At 32.0% G+C, this 26,705-nt stretch overlaps 1 protein-coding gene across 4 annotated transcripts in view; it reads right to left on the bottom strand.

Moving 5' to 3' along the window:
- Positions 1-26,705, bottom strand: part of LOC118181859 (uncharacterized) — a 64,135-nt gene that overhangs the window by 35,806 nt on the left and 1,624 nt on the right. For 2 of the 4 annotated variants that reach the window (XM_035351075.2, XM_035351074.2), the window contains exon 2: positions 20,328-20,400. In XM_035351075.2, coding sequence (XP_035206966.1) covers positions 20,328-20,381 — 54 coding nt within the window. In that variant the 5' untranslated portion in view covers positions 20,382-20,400. Of the gene's footprint in view, positions 1-4,784; positions 4,896-20,327; positions 20,401-26,679; positions 26,699-26,705 lie in introns of those variants that run through there. The other 2 variants (XM_035351073.2, XM_085824372.1) reach the window with 2 other exon arrangements.

Raw genomic sequence — 26,705 nt, 5'->3', positions numbered from 1 at the left:
ACGATAGAGGTAAAGAATGAATTTCTTCTATATTGCTGGATGTTCTAAACAAAAGCTTAGTTAAATACGCCGATTCTCCAGGAACTGAATTTTCTTTCCGAAAGTGCTAAATTATATAATTCTGTACTAATACAGAAATTAAGGTACATAAAAAAACAATCCGAGCACAAATCAAAAATATTTCAAAACACACTCTTAGGTATGATTTAACTACAAAATTCTTTGTAAAATAACAAGAATTTGAAAAACTATTGGAGCAGTAAAAAAAACTGAAGACGACTATTCCTCGGATTTTCTTTTTCTTTTTTTTTTCCTGCCAGTATTACTTTAAAAAAAGATGTAAGATATGCTAATAATTAATAATAAGATTACACACTTTGGAACTTCAGTTTAAAGCATAGAAGAATTTGCTACTAATGTCTAAAAGAGTTTCAAAATTTTTTAAAAGTGAAAAAATAATTATATTAAAAACTATATGCATATTTTTGTTTAATACATGAAGCAATTTAAAAGCAAACAGGTTATGATACATTTCCTAGTTTAAGAATTAATCGACCTAAAATTAAAGGCGAAAAGATTTAATTATTTTTTAAAAAGGGAATAATTATTTTAATAGAAAACATTTAACTACTTAAGAAAGAAACGATATTTAATTAGATAGAAAAGGCAAAATTACTCAAGATGACACAGTGCATTCCTTTCTAAAGGATACAATGAAAACCTGTTTGCTGTTAAGGAGAAAACATTTTCGCCATTTCCTGAAAACCTGATTTGGATTCTACGTTAAAAAAATTTCTTCTAAATGTTCCTCAAATATCATGCATTATCGTTTGAAATTAGCATGAATTTCTTGCTATGGAATTCAAAAGAAGTTTATTGCGAAATACGATGAAACGTTCAATATTAAAAAATCAACAGGAACCACAAACAAAAACATATAATATAGGAATAAAAAGAAATAACCTTGGCTAAAAGTACATACGTAGATATTACGGAAAAAGCATTAAACCTAAAAGTGTAATTATCAAATGTTAAAATTAAATTATTGTTAAAATTAGTCTATAAGAGTATTGAAATTCAGTGATTGATAAAAGTGAGTTACAGAGGAAATTAGAAAAGGTCTCGTAAATATAAATTGAAATATAAACCACCAAGAAATATCAGTTTTATAAAATTAGATTTAAAAGGATACGAAATGATGTAAAATGTTTAACTTGACGGAAATGATGAACACAAAGAAACCGTTCTCAATACTAGAAAGTTTACTAAAAATTAAGAAAATCTTACTTTTTGCAGATAGGTAACGAAATTACCAATAAAAAGCTCAGTACCATAAAATACCACAGATATTTAATTAATATTATCAATGAAAGAAATTGAAAATGAAAGATGAATAAAAATATTAAAAGTTGAAAATTAAAATTATGAATAAAAAGCTCCGTAAATAGCAATTTTAATTTTGTGCTTTTAATTAAGTAAAATAAATGTTAATCTAAAACTGCAAAACCAAGAAAATTTTTGTTGAATGTTAATTAGCTCTAAACCGTTGATCTAAAACTGCAAAACAAGAAAATTTTTGTTGAATGTTAATTAGCTCTAAACCGTTGATCTAAAACTGCAAAACAAGAAAATTTTTGTTGAATGTTAATTAGCTCTAAACCGTACTAAACTTAATATTCTGAATTGGCTAAACGATCACCAACTGTGTAAGCAAACACAGTAAACAAAACAGCAAAAATTCTAGGATAAAGCTAGGAAAGTATTATGCGTATGCATACTCGGCATCTGTATCTAAAAACAAAAAAACGAAAAAAAAAAAAAAATGTGAAAGGCTTCGATTTTAACGGTTGCCTAAAACTCCTTAAGGCATGTTCTTTGGTTAAGTTTCTTACGGTCTCGCCGAGCTCGCGTTCTACCAGTTTGATGTTGCACTACTCACTCATACTAACACTTTTCTTTTTAGCTTTATTATTAAGCATAATTTTCCTAGCTTTGACACCATGTACAATTCAACAGCAAAAATAGAAAAAAATTTAAAGCAGGGTAGCAGCACACGTTTAGAATTCCCGATGCAGGGTTAAGTGTTTGTGGGCATTTTTATGTTTTTTCAATCTTATCTTATATTAATGTTCAGTTTTCTTACTAAGATGGCTTTACAAAACTTTATTTTGTCTTTTCATTATTAACATTTTGTGTGTTTACTTTATTTATTTAATATTACGTTCTTGGCACTTACGCTACATAAAATACGATTCAAAGCAAAATCACAAAACATTTGAAAACACCATATGTTTAGAATTTCCGATAGACAATATCGCGCAATGGAGGGAAAATGCTTTTTTTTTTCGTATGGTGTTACCAAAGCTCGCTTTAATATTGTTGAATTTGTCAATCGAAAATTCATTAAAGTTTTACAGAATGTGAAATACATAATAAAAATTCAAAATTTAATGGCTCTAGATAATGCTGTTTTTTCCCCCCTTCTTCCAAAATGGGAGAAATTTGATACATTTATGCAGATTCTCCATTATTTAAATTCTCTAAATACAACACAGGGCGGTCATATTTATCATCAACAATTTGAAAACTAGTTGGAACGGTAAGAAATATTTTGTGCTTACATTGTGCAATCGTGACCAATATTTTAACAACTGGAATTTTTGTTGCAAGAGGAACAAGTTAGGTTTCATATTTTTATATACATGTAATATCCCCACTGAATATTGAGATTTGTTTTCATAAAACTGTATATCTGCACGTATCATTCAAGAAATTAAGGCCTTTTCCTATCATCTTACATCCCTGAATGTCTGCTGAATATACAGGGTTATCCAAATTAAACTTCCCCAACTCAGAGGCTTGTGCAGAGTGTTGTATGGATCATAATGTGATAAAATTTTAAAAACAGACACTTCAGATCATGCGCTCGAGATTTATTAAACAAAAAATATTAGTACAAGAAGTTGCCGATAGGTGGCGCTGGAGATCAACAAGACATTCTACAGATGTTCTATATGTGTGCCGTTGTTCTCCACAACTCTTTCCATTCGCAAAGCAGTGTGTTCCACAGTGGAACGCAGTAAGCCCACATTAATTCCACGAACATGTCGAATAATTGCGTCTTTCAGATGTGCCAAGGTTGCTGGGTGTTCTCGGTAGACACTATCCTTTAAGAATCCCCATAACCAAACGTCGCATGGCGTGAGATCAGGCGAGCTGAGGGAAGCTGTAGGGAAACAGCGGCTGGCCACACTTGCATCGGTAACACCTGTTGAACGCCACCAAGAATATGGGGAGGTGCACCATCCTGCATAAATATCGTGTCCTGGAGGCGGCCACGTTGTTGCAGTTCAGGGATCACAAACGTTGTCAACATGTCCTGATACCGTTCTCCTGTTATAGAGCAGATTTTGAGCCCTGTTGGGGGTCACCTCTTCAAAAAAATATGGCCCAATGACGAACGTTGCAGTGAAACTGCACCATACAGTAACCTTTGGAGGGTTAAAGGGCATCTGATGGATTGTGCGCGGGTTTTCACTTGCCCAAATGCGGCAGTTGTGCGTATTCACTTGACCATTCAGGTGAAAATGGGCCTCATCCGTCCAAAGGATGTTCCACGGCCAAGCAGCATCGACTTCCATTCTGGCAAGGAACTGCAACGCAAATGTTTACCGAACTACAGGACCCCCTGTCTTCCACTTTTGTAGGGCTCGTCTTTTGGATACGTTGCGCAGAAGCTTTATTTCTGCAAATCACGTTGCTGCAATATGCACATTAATAGTGTTACAGCGCTACCTATCGGCAACTTCTTGTACTATTTTTTTTTTTTAAATAAATCTCGAGTGCATGATCTGAAGTGTCTGTTTTTAAAATTTTATCACATTATGACCCATACAACACTCTGCACAGGCCTCTGAGTTGGGAAAGTTTAATTTGGATAACCCTGTATTTTTTATAGAGCAGTTATCCAAGTTCAGTATTTAAAGCCACATTTTTTGCATTAAAATCAATTTTATTTACTGATAATTATGTCCCCAGTGACAAACAGTAATGAATTTTATAATTAGCAAAGAAAAACAAAACACATTGTATTAAAGCAGCAAATGATGTACGGATATTAAATAGATATGTAAACGATGCATATAATTTTTGGACTGCCAACCTTTTTTCTTACATGAAGATTTCCAACCCGAAATATCTGAAGTACATATTTCCCCCAATAACACTAGCCATTATAGGTGTTGGCCACTACTAAGGCCAAACGCGGTGGTCACTTTGTTATGGAGCCACCTATTAGGTGGGACACTATTGCAAGCTAGCAAAGAACATATAATTAACATCCATGCCTCTTCCGGGAATCGAACCCGCGAGCTATCGAAGTAAGAGTTGTCTGGGAAGCATACAATCATTCTGCACTCCGCCACGGGCATATTAAAATATTTGTACTTGTTGAATTGCACATACTTTCCGATGACATCATTTTCTCTAGGAGTAATGACGTTCAGGCGGAATTCTTATGGTTTGTTTCAGTTGAAAATACGCAGCGTGAAAATAAGCGTGAAAGTTATCGTTTGTTTTCTTTGAATAATAATGTGAGAAGAAAAAAATCTTCACAGACAGTTTCCTGTTTCATGGCATAAAATTTTTTAAAAATCTTTCAAAGATGCTGTCAATATCAAAATCAATGTTAAACGCTTGATTACATCCAAAGCTTAGTTCATGAATTTAGGGCAAAAATGAAAACATATTGGATAGCACTAAGATAGTAAGTATATTATTATTACACTTTTGTTGCATTCTGTTCCTTTCACATTGCAGAAAGTATTTCCTTTGCAGCTGTACATGTTATTTCCATGTTAATGACCATACCTTTCACGTTTCTATTATTCTGGTGCCTTAAATGGAAGGAAAAGTGAATTCAGTATTGTCGCTAAATTTAATATGCTTATACAAGAAAGGAAACTTCCTTCTGTGATATACACTATTTTCATACAAAAGTACGAAAGCAATAATCATTAATATTATTCATATAATATTATATATGTAATATTATTCAGTTTAAACATACGTAGCTCTATAGTAATCTTCAGAAATAAATTTTATTTTTTCCGACTGACAACAAATATTATGAATTTACTGTATATTATGTTAGCTCCCAACATTTTTGCTACTTTCAAAAATTGATTTGTCTCGTACTTTTGGAGACTTCATCTGCAGAGAATGCGTGTTTAACGAACATGAAATAATAAATTAATGATCACAACACCTTTAATACGAATGGTTTTACATTAAGAATGCATTTATTAGAAACCTCTGTACCTGATATGAATGCACATTTACGGAGTTAGCACACTAGAAGAAATAATTTTCCCCTCTAGGGAAAATAAACACTACATTTTTTACATAAAATGTAAAATACTGCAGTGCCATAAAAAGTGTAATCTCATGGCAACAAAAATACAACGCACATTGTTAATAGTAATAATCTTCTCGGTACTGCTATCAAAATGTAAACAAATGGTATGAAGGTGTACTCTCGAGCCCAAGCAAAGTCAGGGCATTCCTAAACTTAGAGGAAATGAGCTATCGAAAGCCGTATCCAATCACGAAGATGGATTTTTCCCTATGCGCGTGGCACGGTACAGAATGATTATAAGCCTCCAGGAACCCATATATCACAGTCAAAGTCACTAACCACTTTCCCGTCTCAGATGCGTATCTCAAATAATTAAACCAATGATTGGGATATGGTGCTTTAAATATCGACGCTCTTTCAAACTATAGCTTCTCTTACCTTACAAACTTAGTTTAAAACTTTACAATATTCACAAGAATAATGTAACACCACGAAAGAAAATTATCATATAAAGATATGCACTTTTTAAATTATTTTGTGATATTGCTGTTGAATTTAATTTTAGGATTTTATGATTTTTAAGTGCATAGAATATAATATTTAATAAATAAAGGTTAAAAAAAGGCCCTTTGGCGTAATATAAAATCTTAAAGGTTTCGGATTTTTTTTTAATTACTATTTTACTAATCTGTAGCTTGCTAACCGAGTTTTCATTGATTTTTAAACTCTTTTGGGTTCAAATCCTTCGCACATACTGTTTGTGAATGATAATGTAATGTGTAATGATTTTGTTTATTTTTAATTTTTATTTGATTTCAGATATTGAATGTTAACAAGATTATTATAAACATTACAAAAGATGTTACTCTATCTCTCTTATTGTCTCATTTTTAATGTTTACTTTCCCGAGTTCACAGTAAAAGCATTTCTAAACCGTCCAAAACTATATTTGTTAATCTTATTGTTAAAAATATCAAACTTTTTATAAGCATAAAATATTATTTAGAAAAAGGTGTTAAAATTTAGAAATGTCCTCTGCTTTAAAATATATGCTTGTAACAATAATTAACTTTTGCCAATGCATAATTAACTAACATATTTCAGATCAAGGAAAACCATAGTGTATGTCTAACCGAAATTAGTTTTCTTTTAGCCTAACTTACACATCTGGAAGATGTAGTTATTATTGCTAGCAAGGAAAGTTTCATATCATGGCAGAATAAAAATAATTACTACATAATGGAAAAGCATATTCAGAGCAATTTATTAAAATATATACATAATCCTATCATGTATGCTCACTCGTTTTCTTTATTAAATAATGAGACATATTTCAAACTGACGATAAATTATATGTTTATAATTAATAATAAAATGAATTATTTTCGCTGACAAAATTTCTCACTTTATGACAAATGAATGGAAGCAAAATTGTGCAAATACATTTCTAATCAACTAACTAATTAGAATTCTGGAGAAAAATATTTGACGAAAATTTTTCTACTAAAAATTAATTATTATCTTCAATTTGAATTTAATCAAGATAGATGTGCGGTATGGCCATTTTTGTTTGCTCGAGATATTGAATGTTAACAAGAATAGTACGAAAGAAGATTACCATAGTTTTTCAACAACTGTTTCTTTAATTCGAGGTTCAGACTTGGTGCGTGAAGGTGCAGTTGCCCCTTGCTTCCTATTTTTTGACTTTGCTGAATTTTTTGCGTTTCAAACTATGTGTTATATGTTTGATCAGATAGCCTGGCTCAGTAAAAGTTGGCAGCCAGTGTAACTCTGATTCAAAATCCGGTTACGACCATGTGTTTCTGAGACTCCTTTGCCAATGCTTTATTTTCCTTTTTTTTTTCCCCCTTTTCTAGGAATTTCGTTCTCCTGTTGAGGAGGGATCTTTAGCTGCCCTCGAAATTGATTGAGTGTTTTAATATATATACGCTAAATACAAGGTTGTTATTGCGATTCTGATTGTTTCTTTAATATTAGCCTGTCTTTTAATAACTGATAATGAAGCATTCTTAAACTTTAAAAAAAAACTACATTTGCAGATCTTAACTTTATGAACATTTAATATATAGCTATTATTTTGTAAGAGCATAAAAGAAAAATACACTATCCATTGAAACCTAACACTGGTCAGAGTAACTAACTTCAGCCCATGTGGGGTTTTCGTACATATAATTCAAAGCAAAATTTTCCCTTTATGCTTTTTTACACAGGTTTTTAGTAAGCTGGTATGGCTCACAGAATAAAAAGAATTACTACTTAATGGAAAAATTTGTTGCAAGTCTTGTGTGAGCGATCCATTGAAAAATATGCCGAAACATATCATTACTCCTAAACAATTATATTTTTTTCGCATTAAATAACTGCGCATGTTTCAACGTGGCGATAAATACTGAAAATAAACGAATTTACTACGTGAGAAATAATAAGGGGGGGGGGTCGTGTGTATAATTGAAAGCAAAATTTTCCTTTTAGGCCTTTTTACACAGTGTGATAAGGTGGCATAGAAGTTCTTTGTCTAGGTATAAACGATTTCAGATGTTTCAGATCAGTAGTGCAATCCTGTGATTTGCTAATGATTCCGGTTGCAGCCACGAAGGTCGCAGAATAAAAAGAATTACTGCTTAATGGAAAAGTTTGCTGCAAGTCTTATGCAAGCGATCCATTGAAATATTTTTATGCCGAAGCATATTATTAGTCTTAAATAATTACACTTTTTCCGTATTTTTAAATAACTGCCCATGTTTCAACATGGCGATAAATACTGTTGAAATAATAAACGAATTTACTACGAGAGTGTAAAACTCTTCCATATATTTTGAGCCAAATTTTCTAATAATAAAATCTTTTAGATTTATTCCAATGTAGAATTTTTTACTATGGCAATCGTTCCAAATTTTCCGCTAGCAGGATCTTAAACGCATCAAATATCGTTAAATGATGCATCACTTATCTACTAACTTTGAATCTTCTGTATTTCATACAATAAAAGTAATTTAAAATTTTCAATGTTTTCCTTTTACACACTGGAAATTTTACAAATCGAGACAGCGAAAGAATTAGAAAACCATCTCATTTTACAAATCATCTCGTCTAAAAATACACAGAATGTTCGAAACAAGCATAAATTTAAAAGTGTGTAATCGAAAAATATGAATGCCAATTACATAGTATATCATAGATTTGCATCTTTTACATTCCAACGAAATTGTCAGTAACATATGGATTACTGATGAAAATAAATTACATATATTAGTAACAACAATAATTTAATCCAAACCACATTGACGGCATGATATATATCAGAGGTACAACTCTGATATACGCCCTAATTTCACCAAATGTGGCGATATGTGTTCTGTGCTGGTTTTTGGCGCGATTACGTGTTGTATGGCAACCCTGTTGACGTTGAAAAGTCTTTCGCTGGAGTTCGTTGGTTCCCATCATGCTTTGTGTCTGAGAAGCTAGGGGGGAAAGATTTAATGGTGAAAGTTGTTGAATTGAAGTTCGGCATAAGGAAATATCGTCGTGGTCATCCTGTTGAGGGGCAATGGGTATTTGGAGGTGTGGAAAGAAGGTATGGGAGATTATTTTTAGTGGTTGTGCGTGATAGAAGTAGGGATTTGTGATTATTTGTTATTTTATTTATTTGTGAACCACAGTATGAATTTTCTTGATAGTGTGTCTGGCTGTCATATAAATACGATACTAGTGATTACGTGGCGGCATGTTAAAGGCGGTATGAAATTGGTATATCTGCTGTTCGAAAAAGCATTAATGGTAAGTGCATTTTATTTTATTCTTGTTCTTATTTTGTAGAATTTAATGTTCATTGTTTTTTTAGTATGAATTTCTGTTGTTATTGTTGTTTTTTTGAATTGTTTGAAATTTATTTTAGTTATTTTGTTGATTAGTGCGTACCGTCTGAATAGTGCAATTGGTAGATGTTTTTTAAAGTTGAAACAAAATGCTGTGTACATGGTATTCTTTGAAATTTATTGTTGTTATGTTAATTTATTAAAGTGAGGTGCGCGTAGTTCGTAAATTCGTTTGTTGCCTAAGTTGTGCAATTCGTAGATTTTTTTTAAGTTGAAACAGGATGCTGTGTACATGGTATTCTTTGAAATTTATTGTTATGTTAATTTATTAAAGCGAGATGTGCGTAGTTCGTAAATTCGTTCGTTGCCTAGATTGTGCCATTCGTAGATTTTTTTTAAAATTAAAACATATCGCTGTGTACATGGACTCTTGTAAAATAATTTTGGTTAGAAACTTCACGGTTTTGCTATCTAAATTTTTTGTTTCTGTTTTGGATTTTTAGCTTAAATTGTGTGTTCAAAACATGGTTTTTGCATTCGCGAAAACCATGTTTTTGGAGACATTTTAGGCTTAAAGTTCGAAATGTAGACAAAAAATTTAGATAGCAATATGGCAGCGTGGAGTTTCTCACCAAAAATATTTGGCGAGAAATTTGGCACCTTGAGGGCGGAGGACGTGGTTATTGGTGTGATATATTTCAAAACACGTCGTCATTTCATCTATGTATTTCAATACATTGGCACACTCCACTTTTCAAAATACCTCGAATATTCTTAATATTCAATGCCATTTCGCATCCTGGTAAAATAAAATGTTTTCCTACTTCGCGGAACTATTTTTGGAAACCTCGCACACAAGTGATATATTAAAATTAATACATATGCACATAGAAAAAATTAAAACATACCATGATTAAATAAGGGCAGGTATTTCCACGTGGCATAAATTCAGGATGAAATGTTTCGGCAAATTTTCCATTTTCCAATTTTTGCTTTAGAGAAACTCTTTTTAAATGCATGATTTTATAGTGTTTCTTGACTTCCTACAGGATAACTTCTTAAACTAGCTAGCATCGCAAACATTTAGTTAAAAATTATTAGTGTCAATTAATTTCAGTTTGCTTTTAAAATTTTGAAGAAAGGTTTGATGGAAATAAAAAAGAAAGAAAGAAAATTATATTTCCTTTAAAAATCACATAAATGTATTTTTTCTTTAATTTATTACTTCTCGGTTTTCAAAGTATTAATTATTTTGTTTGTATGTGTAACTTTAAAATCTTTTCAAAGTATTAAACAGTAGTTCACGTTTTTAGGATGAAATTTTACCTTTAAATACAAGAGAAAGAATATACAAAAATTTCAGGGAAAATAGTTATCTTATTTTCTGGTTAGAAAGCTCTACGCTTTTGAGCATAATTTAAAGACCTTGTAATTAAAAGATATTTACCCCACACAGTAGAATTCATACCGGTTGTAGACGTATATTTTTTATAAAGTAGCAAAAGATTTTGCAATTTCCTCCACTGAAATTTTACAGTTACGTGCTTGGTACGCATTGTCCCCCTTCCTTCCGTTCTTTGGAGAAAATCTGAGTCCGACCAACTAGAAGGCTTATCAGATGTTGAATAGGGATATACTTAGATATATTTAATGGTTATTTCTGTGAAATAGTATTTATATTGAACTTTAAAATATCACACGAGGGTGGTTCTATCTGTTGCTAAGAATTTAGAGCAGCGTTTCCCAACCTTTTTTGTGCAATGCCCCACCTAATCCTCTCTAAAAATTTTAAGCTTCCCCTAGAATATACATAATTTTTAATATTTAGAAATTGAAATTTTCACAAAAAACTTGAATGATAGCTTTTAGGAAGAAATGATTATGAAATTTTATGAGCAAACACAGTAAGTGAACTTTAAAAACATGGAGAACTGAAATTCAAGAAAAAACTCATTTTAGTGAGTTTTTCATTTTAAGTATTAGTAATTTTTATTATTTAAATTTAGCGAGTCCCTTGCGCTTGATACTTGCTGCAAAGAAATTTTATGTCAGGTTCCAATTTAGATAAGTTGAGTCTCAAGTCTCCCAGTTTCATTATATCCAACCGTTTTTATTTTTTATTTATTTATTTATTTATTTTTAAAGCAGCAAATCTTTTATGGCACTAAATCTGCATTCAGCAAAATATGAAGACGGAAACGACAACAATAGTTCTCTTGCAAATTTTGTTGCATTTGGATATCTGATTCTGGTTTCTTCAAAAAGCTATGTCACCACTCCTTTTATATTAAATAAAGTTTTAATTGACTCATCATTTTGCATTTCTGCAAGTTCTTTTTACTGCACATTTGAAATATCAGCCAAATCCACTAGCATTGGCTGCATCATCCAAGTTGGGAAATCAATTTGTTTTAAGCTACAAAATCTTTTAAATCAGCCGATAAAATTTTCAGATGATCGATAATAACAAGTATAGCGGTATCAATAACAAGTATAGCGGTAGTCACGTCACATTTTTGGAGCCAATGAGACTTTTTAAAATTTTTGTGGTAAATAGTATATGCCTGACATAATTCAACAAAGATAATGAAACCAAATATCTTCCTTTTGCATGGACATAAGTTTTATTTGCTCCTTGAAGTTGCTTATTTAATATATTTATTTAATTTTTCAAAGATATCAGCTAAATAACCCCCAATGCCTTCTTATCATCCATTAACGGACTTTTCATTTCAGGTTTGTCGCTTATAGAATAACTAAGAGTATCAAATAATTCCATAAATCTTTCCAAGCAGTTCCCTTTCAACAGCCTTCTTACTTCAGTGTGAAGTACAAATCTCATATAGTCTTCATTTTGTTCTTCATAAAATAACTTCGCATTTGTTCAACAAATCACAACAGACATTCACATTTGGCCCTATCTTTAATAGCATTGATACACTTTATAACTGAATTTAGTACTTCATTTAGAACAGGCGAACTATTTTTAGCTACAAGGTATTCTCTGTGAATAACACAATGCACAAGAAGCATTTCTGGATTCTCATCTTTTATCAATTTTAAGGAACCCTTTTTCTTATTCCATGCTTTATTTTTCAACCATCATATTAAGAGCACCATCTGCAGTACAAAATGTATTATATTTTTTATATCTAAGTAATTTTTCAGCTTACTATGAATATCTTTGGAGGTGGTGGTGCTTTCTAATGATTTACAGAACATTTCTTCGGCAAAATCCCCTTTATGAATATATCTTACATAAGTTACAAGTACAGCCTCACTGTCTCTCAAAGTTGGTTCATCCATTTGCACCGAAAATTTTCTTCTTTTCAGCTTTTCAACAAGTTGTATTTCAATATCCTCACTCATTTAATCTTTCTTCTGCAAACAGTATTGTCATTTAGTGGCATCGCTTTAACGTCTTTGTCATCTTTTTCTTAAACAGTTTCAAATGCTGATATTGATGGTTTAATTACATTTTCTCCCCTATAGTATGGCTTTTCCCAGATTAAGTGATGAGTAATGAAATTTGATAAATAGCCTCAAGAGCACGATTAACAGTTGCATTATGAGCAGTAAATAGACACTTTAATATTACTCTATTTTCAAAAATTTTCCTTAAAGTGTGAAAATAATTCGAATTTGAATTAATATCAGCATTATGTTTCACCTTCAAATGTGCCTCAAGATGACCTAGTTTCATTGATTTGTTGGTCAGGCATTATTGGCATAAAAAAGGACAAAAGTTGACCGTTTATGGGCCGGGTATGAAATCAATTTTAAATATGCCTCCGAATACCGACGAACGTTTTTTCTTGCTTGCACCCCTCATTTCACTAACGACTGAAAGAAATAAATATAAGATCATTATAAACAAAGCTGAAAGCAGCTACTGTTGCCATTCAAGGAAAGAATAATATACCGGTAGCCGTTCCTACAGTAAAAAATAAAATAAATTCGTTGGCTGAAATGTGCGAGAAACGTCTAGAAAGCATAATGTGTCAGTTATTTAAATGCCTTTCAAAGCATTTAAATGTCCATGTCTACAGCGAGAATTCTTTATAAAATATTTAAAATGCACCACAATTTAAAAACTTTTTACGTACACATCACTTACATTTTTCTTTATTTTGGGTAATAAAATTTCAAAAAATTTTGACTTCATGAAACATATTTAGAACGTCCTTTGTCCCCTTAAACTCTGGACGAGTCCATTTTCGAATTGCCCCCTTGTGGGGTGTGGGCCCTACGTTGGGAAACACGGGTTTAGAGGTTGTATTCCTGGATTGGGAAAATCGAATCATTTGTTGCCGCTCTTCCGCTAACATCTCTCGATTCCATCTTGGTGAGAATTTTGGGGAAGTGGAGCTTCATTGTTGGCAGTCCATTTTTAAATATTGTCTATGGATTATATGTCCAAACATCAGCAGTTTTGGCTGTGATGCCTTTTACAAATCTGGCTTTTGCTGGCCGGCGATACATTAAAACACTGAAAGCATTTACAAGATTGAGGATAGTAATAAATAAAAATCAACATTAGAAGTTCAGAATAGTTCAATTATAAAAGAAAATGCAATAGTACAGTGCTACATCAAAAAGAAAGATACATACATGGGAATGAGAACTTCACGTAATGCTGTTGAATGTGCTAGGGGGGATATTTGCAGGGGCATTATTATATGGTTAACGTTTGCCGTGAGCTGATATCTATTTGTTTTGCTTTCGGTGCTGTACAAATGGGTTGAGGTAAGATTTAACTGGTGTTTGAAGCCCTTGACAAGCATTTAAATTTGACCCATCACACTGTCAAACCTTTCCTTATGGTTTGTTAGAAAGACGCTATTCTTCACCAACTGCTCGAAAAAGTTATTATAAAGGTTACTTTTTTTTAGTATTTCACTGGCTTCATTTTTTTTTTTTTTTTTACTTTTCATCTTTATTCTATATTTAGCTGATGTTACAGTTTATTTTAAAAGAAAGATTAGATATTTAATATTTAGAATTTAATTTTTAAATTTAAACTTCAATGTGAAATTTTGATAACACGGAAACAAAGAAGAAATCAGCAGGTACACAGAATTGTAAACACAAAGTTGAGAAAGCTGCTGCTCTTCAGAAGCAGGCAGACGCAATGTCTTATTTCATAAAGAAGAGGAAGACTACTTCGGACGTAAATGATGTTCACATTGAATCAGCATCAGAATCGATTACAAAAGAACAGACATCATCCAGCAAAAGAACATCAGCTACATTGGATGAACTTATTGAAAGGAAGATGAAACTCCAAAGGAAGGGAATGATGATCCAAGCATGAAGTTAAATGAATCGGAAATTAAAGATTATCTAGATGATTCGATGGAAGAAACCGGCATACATGAATATTCCCTTCTTCATATTGATTTTGATTATCCTGCAAAGTGGCCTACTCTTAGCGACAGAGTGAGGACGACTTTGTCTGAAATGGTGACTATTCAAAAGAAAGGTTTAATGTATCTGAAAAGTAATAATGGATGTATATTTGGTGATACATATAACGACAGAAAAATGGAAAAAGGAGAATTAGTTCCCAGTATATGACTATAATATTCCATAAATGCAAATGCTGTTTTTTGCTTCTTTTACAAGATATTTGCATTGATTGACAGTAGTAGCCTAGCAAAAAGCTGTAATGATTGGATAAATGTATCTAAAGCTTCCATAGCCAGGAGACTAGTAGAGCACATATGAAAAATTTCTTAAAACGGAAAGAGCTTAAAAATTTGAAAAATAAAACAACTGATTCCCAATCACAAGAGATATTAAATACTGAAACAGTACAAGAGAAAACAAATGCCAAAACTTCATTCGTACAAAAATGCAACTAAATATACATACTTATGTAATTAATGAAACGCACTTTGCTTTAAAATTGAGTAAATGCATACTTGAATAAAACAGTTAATAATATGTTCCTATAAACTGTAGTTATTTGAGAAAGAAGGCTCTAGCATAGCTTGTCAATTTACGTAAACGACCTCTGTTTCTAAAAGATATCATTGTTTTAGTATTAAGATTACACAAGAGATATATAAAAATGGAAAAGAAAAGAAAGAAAAAAAAAGGTCAAATGTATTAGGAAAACTGATTGAGATCAACCTTTCGAGGCTTATCTGATATGATGTACCAAAAAGACAACAGAAAACTTCAATATTAGTGGAATTGTTTGCAAAGTTGCACCCACTTATGCAATTTCACGTAGAAAGAGTATTACGACCTAAAGGTAGTCGAAATGAAATACTGCAAATTATTGACAAAAGTATGAGAGAGAAACTCTTACTATATTCGAAAAACCAAGTATTACTCTATAATTTTAGATTGTACTCCCGATATTAGCAAAACTGAACAGATGAGTGTCATCATACAATTTGTCCTCTGCAGTGATAGAGTGGCGAAAATCAAGGAGCATTTTTTAGGCTTTATTAAAGTTGATGATTCTACAGGTAACTGCATATGTGAGACAGTAATGGAAATGCGAAAAATGTGGAACATTACCCTTGATGATATGAGAGGCCAGGAATATGACAACGGTGCAAGTATGAAGGGGAAGAAATATGGTCTACAAAATAATAATTTAAAATAAATCCTCCTGCGTTTTATGTTCCCTGTGCCACTCATATTTTAAATTCGATGATTAATGATGCAGCAAAGGTGAATGCAGATATAGTTTTTTTTCCAATTCAAGAATTATACAATTTATTTATTTCTTTTTATAAACGATGGGCAGTTTTTTTGAAAACCTCAAAACCCTCTCAGACACTCGATTGGAAAGCGAAATTGAAGTCATTTGACCTTTAAGATATCAACTAAGAGAAATTTATGACGCTCTTTTTGAAATATCCGAAGGTGGATGCTTGTCAAAAGAAGTGCAAAATGAAGCACTAAGTCTGTGTGCCAAAATCAACGATTATAAATTTATTTGTTCCTTGACCCTTTGGCACGATTTGTCCTGTCAGCGGAATTGCAAGAAAAGGGTGTGGGTGTTATACACTAGTTTTAAAGGCAATAATTAAAAACATTTATTGTAAAATATAGAAGTGACATCGATTACAGATGTATTCTTAAGAAACGCCAAAGAATTTAGTAAAGAAGTGGAACGCAAGCCACAGTTTAAAACTGTTGAAGAAGTCCAACCAAGGAGAAAGAATTGTCACGTCGATTATGAACATACTGACGAATCCCTTCAATCTCCGGAAAAGAAGTTTAGGGCAAATGTCTTTTTTAGAATTTTGGATATTGCTTGGGCATCATTAAATGAAAGATCTGATGCAATGAAAAATCACTGCGATAATTTTAGTTTCCTGAGTAATTTATCAGAAATTGGTAATGCAGATTTCAAAAAAAAAAAAAAAAAAAAAAAAAGTAAATTAGAAAAATTTTTACAATGTGGTGACAAAAAGATATTAATGCAGAAGTACTTATGATGAAATAGTAGCTTCAAAAGACATTTTTACAGCCAGTATGAATAACCGATTCGATATCCTGAACTTAACTGTGTCAACAAATTTGTGCTTCCCGAACTTGAAGATCATATTGAGAATACTGTTTAGCATTCCTGTTAGTGTTGCTAGCAGCGAAAGATCATTCTCCAAATTAAAATTGAACAAGACACATATGGTCAATTATAACGCAGGAAAGATTCATAAATCTAGATCTTATAGCCAATGAAAATAAAATCTGTCAAGAGATAGATGCAAAAAAAAATTATAGAAAAGTCTGTAAATATGAAATGCAGAAAAATAAAGTATTCTCAACAAATTGTTAAAAAAATTTCGACAAATGCTGAGTAGTTGAATGTTATGGACCACCGTATTGCGACATAATCGGATGCATGATTCTGGGAAATTTTGAATCATGGAATGTTTTGTAAGCATTTTTGTGGTCTGTGTTGGTTTGATTCTTTAGATGGTAGAATGGCCGAATGTAGTAAGACTAATTTGAAGTTTCTGTACGATTCGGAGTGAAAGGGGAAAAGAGCTTTAATTGACTGGTGTGTAAATGAAGGTTTACTGAGTAGCCATTATACAGTTGATGGACAAAAATATGGAAACACCTTGTGAAATGCATGTTTGAAAAGAAAGATTGATTTTAATGAAATATGTAGGTGGTGCTGGCGTTTTTGACTACTGACGTCACCTATACAACTTCGTAAATCTGCTAAACAGTTCAGTTGTTGTCGGAGTACTGTTATGTGAGGTTGCCATTGCATTATGTCAGAGTTAACAGACTTCGAACGTGGGCAAATTGTTGGAGCACGTATGGTAGGTGCTTCCGCAAGCAAGGTAGCCGAGGTGTTTAGTGTTTCAAGAGGTACTGTATCGAAGATTTATTCCGCATAGTTGAAAAGCGGAAAAACATCATCTGCTAAATCACAGTGCGGACGAAAGTGTGTCCTGAGTGATCGTGACAGACGATCATTAAGGGCAATTGTGACGAAAAATAAGAAGACCACAGCTGCAAAAGTTACTGCTGAAATGAATGTTGTGTTACCGAACCCTGTGAGTACCAAAACAATTAGAAGGGAGCTTCATAAACAGGGAATTGCTGGCCGTGCTGCAATTGAGAAGCCACTCATCAGTGATGCTAATGCCCGTAACAGGAAAAGGTGGTGTTTAAGTCATAAAACCTGGACTATAGAGCAGTGGAAGCGAGTAATATGGTCTGACGAGTCTTCTTTCACATTGTTTCCCACTTCTGGCCGAGTTTACGTCTGGAGAACGCCATCTCAAGCCTATAATACAGACTGCTTGTTGCCAAGAGTGAAACATCGCGGGGGTTCTGTTATGGTTTGGGCAGCCATATCGTGGTTCTCTGCTAGCCCCATGATAACTCTGTCAGGACACACGACTGCCAAGACTTATGTGAACATTTTGGCCGATCAAGTTCATCCCATGGTACAAACTTTGTTCCCCAATGACGATGGTGTCTTCCAAGACGACAAAGCCCCTGTTCACACAGCTCACATTGTCCAGGACTGGTTTTCTGAGCACGAGGATGAGTTGTCCCATCTCCCCTGGCCACTACAGTCACCAGACCTAAAATATTATTGAACCTTTATGGTCTACATTGGAACGGAAAGTGCGTTCTCGTTATCCACCGCCAACATCGTTATCTGAACTTGCCACCGTTTTGCAGGAAGAATGGTATAATATTCCCTTGGCAAACATACAGGAACTGTATTTATCCATTCCGAGAAGACTGCAAGCTGTTTTGGATGCCAATGGGTTTCCTACACCATATTAAGCAAAGAAACATGTTTTCTTAAAGGTGTTTCCATATTTTTGTCCAACCCCTGTAAGTGTCCTGTATGTAGGAAGGATATGTGTCTAGTCGAATGTAAAAACCGTTAGGTGGATTTGTAGGAAGAAAGGTTCAGATGGTCACCATGTGAAGCGTTCAATCAGAAAGAGTACCTGGTTTGAAAAAAGTCATTTGAGTAAGATTGATACAGTCGAAAGTCATTAATTCGGACACCCATAATCCGGAATGATCTATAATCCGGACCTCAAAGCTAAAAACTTTCTGCGTATGCGCCGCGTTGGCACATGCGCACAGGCGTTTTATGCGTGCGCGTAAGACCTTGACTACTTCGCATACGCACGTGCGCAAGTGCAGAATACGTTTTCGCCTGCGCATTTAATGTGTAACGGACGGTGTAAGCTAAAATTATCTAATTATCTATTTCAGTTAATGTTAATGATTGCGTTGTTCCTTAATCTTCAAATTGGATCCAGTTTATTATTTTTTGCAGACTGTAAGAGCAATTTTATAACAGTAAACTTGAACTTTCGATTATGTCAAATAGAATTTCCGATGCTGGAACTTCCAAAGGATCTACAAAACGAAAGTATGTTTCGATGTCCAACAAACAAAAAGTGGAATTGCTGCACAAAATGGATAAAGACATGAAGAATGTGACAGAGAGGTTAGTGAAAACGAAAAAATTTCGATTGACAAGTTAGTCGGTATTCTCGGCACAGCAATTAACAGGACTTGAACAGCGGAACTTTGTAGCTGAACAAGAAATTACGTCTGTTTATAGAATTAAAGAGAAAGTAGTATCACATAAAACGAAGCAACTTAAACCACTTACATTGAAAGAAATGTTTAATAAAGTAAACAAATAAATATAAAGGTTTTTTTTTTTTTTTTTTTTTTTTTTGTAAATTTTGATACCCTTTAGATCATAAATTACGGTTTCATATTTTTAATTTTAGAATTTCTGCATGCCATCTTACGAGATTTAAGCTGATGATCTATAATCCGGAATCGCCGAAGTCCCGACAAGTCTGGATTAACGACTTTTGACTGTATTTTGATTTTTACGTGGCTCTGGGAGTACGAAGTGAACTCCAAAATCATGGTAAGTGAATTTTGCTTTTGGTAGTGCTTAAATGTATAACATGTTTTTCCTTTTTTATGTTATTTTATTGTTTGGTTTAAAATGTATTTTGTTGAGATTATGTTTTTTTTTTTTTTTTTTGGCCTATATTGTAGAATTTGGTGCTACTTTATAAGTGAAAATATATCGATGTGAACATGGACAAAGTAAAGGGAGTGCGCAATGCAAGTTTGTGCAATTCTGGGGGTTTTTTTTAAAGTAAAAATAGGTCGACGTGTACATGGATAAAGTTAAAAGAGTGCGCAATGCCATTTTTGTGCAATTCGGGGATTTTTTTTTTTTAAGTGAAAATAAGTCGATGTGCACATGGATAAAGTCAAAGAAGTGCGCAATGCCATTTTTGTGCAATTCGGGGATTTTTTTTTAAAGTGAAAATAAGTCGATGTATACATGGATACCGAGTTTGTGCAATTGTTTGCCTTGTTATTTTGGCTTCGTGTAGCGGCGATTTTGGCGCCAAAATGAGTCAAAGAATTGCACAAAATCGCCAAGTTTCGCCAAGGGGTACCCTAAACTATACTTTTTACCCTTTGCTACATTCCTAATGACAAAATTTCCATAACCGGCAGTTGGCTATTTTTTGGCCGCCATCTTCGATTTCAACAGCCAAAATTGTTTTCCCTGTCCGAGGGAAATCGGAGAGGGAAAACAACTCTGACCTACCAAACATGCAAAAAACAAGAAAACACAAACTTACCGAATATATGGTGTCATCCTGAACGCTACTCATCGCTGTTCCTTCAGACATCATCTGCTAATGATCAGGATAACTGCAAATAATAAGAAAAACAAAATATAATATTTTTTTGCTGAGCACATATTAAAGGAAAATGTTAAAGAAATATTAAAGGAAATTGTTTAAATTACATTAAATACAACTGCTTAATGTTTTCAAATATGCAATTTGCAGAACTGCAAATTATATTAAAAACAAAATATAATATTTTTTTGCTGAGCACAAGTTTAAGAAATATTAAATGAAATTGCTTAAATTACATTAAATACAACTGCTTAATGTTTTCATATATACGATTTGCAGAAATCAGCTTTACAAAATAGTTTCATGCTTTAAAACTAAAAGAAATATCTATCATAAAATCAATCAAGAAACCTACTCTTTTATAAATACATAAACTGTTTTTAGAAATCTAGAAATGCTTGAAACTTATTAAAACAAGCAATTTCTTACATACTGTAAGCAACTGAGAAAAAATAGAATAAAGTTTTATTTTTTCAATTATCTCCCCATAAACGTTTTGTGAAAATACAGTCAAAAGTCTTTAATCCGGACTCGTCGGGACTTCGGCGATTCCGGATTATCGATTTTTCCGGATTATAGATCATCAGTTTAAATCTGGTAAGATGGCATGCAGAAATTATAAAATTAAAAATATGAATAAAATAATGAGCAATTATGATCTAAAGGGTATCAAAATTTACCAAAAAAAAACCTAATATTTATTTGTTTACTTTATTAAACATTTCTTTCAACGCGCGGATGCGTAAAGCATACCTTACGCATAGCCGAAATTAGAAAATTGCAACCAGAAAACTATTTGATTTGTATTCCTGATATTTATAATGACGAGGAATTTGATTTAAATCATATCAAAGACGGAGTACATCGAAATTAAATACTACATTTAGTAAGGAATTACAAGCCGAATAAAATAAAAACATCTGCCCTGAAGATAACGATAGTGTTGACAAATCAACTTCCAGTTCATTGCGCGCCGCGACACCCCCCCCCCCCCGCGCAGAGCAGCGTGAAATTGATAAACAGATTTCGGAACGGTTAGATAAACAAAGAATATGCCTTTATCCATTTTTTGTTGCAATTCGTTTTTTGTTTGATGGACATCGAAACATACTTTCGTTTTCTAGATCCTTTGGGAGCTCCAGCATCGGAAATTCTATTTAACATAATCAAAAGTTCAAGCTTACTTTTAGAAAATTGCTCTTACAGTCTGCAAAAAATAATAAGCCGGATCCAATTCGAAGATTAAAGAACAACGCAATCATCAACATTAACTGAAATAGATAATTAGATAATTTTAGCTTATACCGTCCGTTATATATTAAACGCGCACGCGAAAACGTATTCTGCACTTGCGCAGACGTAAATGTCTTGCGCGCACGAGTAAAACGCCTATGCGCATGCGTCAATGCGGCGCATGCGCAGAAAGATTTTAGCTTTGAGGTCCGGATTATGGATGTCCGAATTAACGACTTTTGACTGTATTGCAATTTTCAAACTTTATTTTCTTTTAAAATAATTAAACATTTTGCGAAAATAGGAACTAATAATGATTTGCAATTTTCAAACTTTATTTTCTATTACCATAATGTTCGATAAGTAAACAGAAAATTTCCCTGTGTGGGTTGCAACAATGGCTGATGTTTGGAATATGGTAACTGGTATTTTGCCGACATTTTGGAGGCGATAAAGGTTACTACCTAGGACTTTGGTAATAATGTGAGAAGTACTCAGTTCTGATTACGCATTATTTTGTGTGAGGGAAATGAGAGATCATGAGATATGTCATGTGACATTAATGGACGAATAACAGTTCTTTAATCGGAAAAAGGGGGGGAATTTGGAAAACTGTAGTACTGTATTATTTTGTATTAAGCTTCATTGTGTGTTGTGTGAAATAAAGGAAGTGTGCGTGCCATGTAATGAAGATTCTGAAGATTAGGTAAGTTAGTATTTTTAATCATTTGAGGATATTATTTTTATGCATTGTTCTAAATGTAAGGAGTAAATAAATTAATATGATATTATTGGAATTGTTATTAGCAATGATTTAGTTTAAAGTAATTAGGATTATAATCTAATTTTTATTAATTTAATGTATGTGCTTATTTATATTTTAAGTAGTGTTTTTTAATTTAATTATATTTTAATTTAATGATCGTGATTTTGTGAGTTATATGTTTGTAGTATTTTGGAATACGTTTGAGTAGAACACGTCGAGTATTTTCATGCATTTTCATGAAATTTTTCTAATTTATGAGAAAAAAGCAGTGTACATGGATATAAGAAAGAGTGTGCGCAATGCCATTTTTGTGCAATTCTGGGATGTTTTTTTAAGTGAAAATAAGTCAACGTGTACATGGTTTAGTGATATTTTAATTAAATGATAGTTATTTTGTGAATTTTATGTTTGTAGGAATTTGGTACACGTTTAAGTTGAAGTAAACGTGCATGGAAATAATTTAAATATTTGATACTAAGTATTTGTAATGCTTGCGGTATGAATTCGTTGGTGACGTATATAATGTAATAGATGATTTAGAGGTAAAAGTTTTTGGATATTTTATTTATTTTATATGTGGAAATGTTCATATTTGGAAAGGGTAAATACTTTTTCGCGATCAGGTAATTTCATATATGTTCTTTTTACCGGGTTTAAAGATTGAGAAAATTGTCATGTATTTTCGTGAAATTTTTCTAATTTATGAGAAAAAAGCAGTGTACATGGATATAGTGAAGAGTGTGCACAATGCCATTTTTGTGCAATTCTGGGATGTTTAAGTAAAAATAAGTTGGCATGTACATGGTTTATGTGTATGTGTTATTTTGAAAAACGCGTAAGGAGTATGGTATTGTGCACTTTTTCCCAATTTTGCAGTGAATATTTGTCATGATTAAGCAGTTTTGTTAGATAAAATTTCTAGCATAAGTGTAATTCAGCTAGTAGATTGTTGGAAGAAGTGTTCAGTAGATAAAAAGAAAAGAAACATGTCTTTACTTCGTGAAGACAAAATGACGGTGGGAAAAAAAAATAGAGGGTTGCTGTAGGAGAGTTGGTCGCCAAATTTTCGCAAAAAAAAACGCCAAGTTACCATAATGTAAAGATCAACCACTTGCTTTTATGAGACAGCGATGGTGACAACTGTTTAGATGAATGTGGTACAGATGAAAATGAGTGAAACTTTTATAGAGAAGACAAGTGGAATCACAGTTGAGTGCATAAGGTGATTCAGAATATGACGATAATGACAATGCCACCCAGGCCTACACAGACCACAAATTTTATTATTTTACTAAATGTATTATATATTATACTTTTGCATTCCAAATGTTAATAATGAAGTTCAAATAATAGCAATTTAATTTATTTTCACAACCTTTCATTAATTATTAGATCACTTTATATTGTTTTGACGTTATTTATTTACACTCCTCCTATTTCTTTAGATAAACTAATCTGGCAATATAAATAAATTGTTGTGAAAAGGTTACTTATTAATCCTGAATCCATCACCTGCAAAAATGTAAATATAAATATAAATTTTTATTTTTTCTTATAAATGTTTCTTTCAGTTTTTATTTAGAGACATAACAACCTATCCTAGCATCCTATAGCCTAAGAAACATTTTTCACCAATTCACAAGTAACTTAAAGAAGAAACATGGGTTTTGCTGTTGCAATATTAACGTAGAACTCCAGATTCATTTACTTCAGTTTATTAATAATTACAATTTAAACATTATAGAATGGCCTCAGAAATCCTTTTTTGTCACCAATAACACATCTTAACATTTGCTACAAGCTTCACAATTATGCAAAGAAAACTGTGTGGCAAACAATTAGATTAGCATCCACTCTCTTTATAGAAACTAAATTAGCATGTCATAACTTATATCTGCTTGGGGAACATCATGTGCATATACTACTTTTAACACATGAATAATAAACAAGCAGTTGTGAAGCTGTAAGTAAATGAGAAGAAAACGTGTTATCTCAGACCTTTTACTCAATCATCATAGGCCAAACATTTATTTTAACACCCGTTATGATTGACACTTTCAAAACATATTTTGCTACATCATTTTCGTAATGCAAATAATTCATAGCAAACATTATTTTCTTTCTCATTCTTCCATTTTCAATTTTACACAAAAAGAAAGGAAATTAAATATTTTCCAAATATAATCAAATTAAACAAAAGTTTCGAGATAATCCAAAACTGAAAATGAGAAGATTTACTAAGACTAAGAAAAACGATTCACTAAGAAGATAAATATATTATAATTAAAATAAGTATAATATTTAATGGAACAGCTTTAGTATTGGTCCTTTTGGCGATTTTTTTATTTGGCGACGAACTTCGGTCGCCAAGGTAGACCCGGTTTTGAAGATCGGGAAAAAAGTGGCGGATTGTCAACAAAACCCGATCTAGACTAAATAACAATCCTAAAAAATAAGCTCTTAATCAGGAATAAACAGTCTTTCTCTAATTTTCAATATTTCTAGTACTGCTATGATAAAATTCTTGAAACACTACTGTAAATGAATTTATGACAATTATTATGTTACGAGTCATGAAATTTACAAAATGTTAGCATTTTTAATTACAAAATATAATGTATTAAACATTAATATTTTAAGTAGTTAGTTCATATTTATATTTTATTATATTAGTACTTAGCTAATATTTTAAATTTACAAAAGGTTAATTTTTATGTTTATGAATAATGAAATTTACAAAAGGTTAATAAATGCATTTCAAACTAGTATATGTTACTTTAGTTTCTTAGTCTCTGTTATTAAAAGAAAATAAAAAAAATATTTCAAAGTGAAGGAAATCAAATTCAATTATAATGGGCAAGTTTTGTACCAGTGTTAAAAATATTTTTTATGATTAAATATTGTAAATGGTAAAAATATTAAGAAGTGTGTATTTTTTAATCCCTCAATTTATTACAAGTAATTTATGATTATAATTTAAAAGCTAAAATTAAATTATCATAATGAGTAAATTTTGTACCAATGGTAATAATACAACAATCACCGTAAATGATGATTTCTGTGAAAAATTCGAACAGTCATTGGAATCCACTAGTGGTGGAGTGATAGCCACTGAACAGTGGTAGTTTAGGCTGGCTATATGGGAGTTTTAGTAGTTTTCCATAGATGTAATGTGAATCTGAGCCAGTTTCTCTTAAAAAGTACTTTATGAAGGCATCCTTCTTCTGCTAGCCAGCATATGTATTTATTTTCTATTCATAATTCTCTCTTATTTTCTTATTTCTTAATTCTAAATCTTACTTCTGAAGAGAAGAAGTGTTGCATCTATAGGTCGAAAAATATGGTCAATATGCTTGCAAAATCCTGTCAGTTTTGGAAAGCATTTAAATAAACTAAATAATTTGTATGTGACACAAACAAAAATGCATTATACTATTTACTAATAATTAATCAGGGAACAAAGTATATTGTAACGTTCCTTTATTTTGTAACCAGAGTTATTTTATGCTTGGGATCTTTACTGTCAATTTCCTCCATCCGTTTTCTCACCAGAATCCAAATGAAGTTTTTATTTTCTAAAACAAACTGTGTTTTGCCTTTTGAGGCCACATTAATAAGTTGCTAGATAAGAAAAGATTTGTAGTCTTTAGCCTTGCATTATAATTGCTAATAGTTGAATTCCATGCCAGTTAAGTTTTTAACCAACTTTGCATTAAATTGATTTGTGCAGAATTTGGGCTACAAATTTATTTGAATTTAAATTTTACATTTGAACTTAATTGTTATCATAAGTTATCTTGCCACAAGTGGTTGACTGAGTCGTAAGCACAAAGTGTGCCTTCTGTTCTGTACATCTAAACTTTATATTAGAATAAAAGTATATCTTAACTTAATAAGAATATATCTAAACTTTATGATAATAACATTTAAAGACATTGAAATCAGTATCTAAGTGCTTGCCATGTAGTCAAATTTTTATATATAAATTGTACTCTTACTTTTATTATAAAGTTTCTATTACAAAAAATTCAGATTTTTGTTAGATAAAATGTTTTAAGTAATATAGAAAATTTGCATAAAATTTAAAATAAAAAGTCGACTGTTATGTCAACATACTATTAATAAAAGTAATAATACTCAGTGAAGGTTATTCATATACAGCTGTTAGGTTGTAAGATTAACAAAATTTGAGAACTCTAAATTATAAGCAATATATTCCATAATCTAAGCAACATTATATTTTTTATAGTCAGACAAATTATGAAAATGTTATAAAAGCAATAATGAAACCTGATTTTGGTCTTGATTTGAACCTA

This window comes from Stegodyphus dumicola, chromosome 9 (genome assembly GCF_044657685.1).
Source record: "Stegodyphus dumicola isolate Sdum_Otavi_A_Nest chromosome 9, ASM4465768v1".
Lineage (NCBI taxonomy): Eukaryota > Metazoa > Arthropoda > Arachnida > Araneae > Eresidae > Stegodyphus > Stegodyphus dumicola.
The sequence above is the reverse complement of the archived record's forward strand: the minus strand, read 5'-3'. Positions and strand labels throughout refer to the sequence as shown.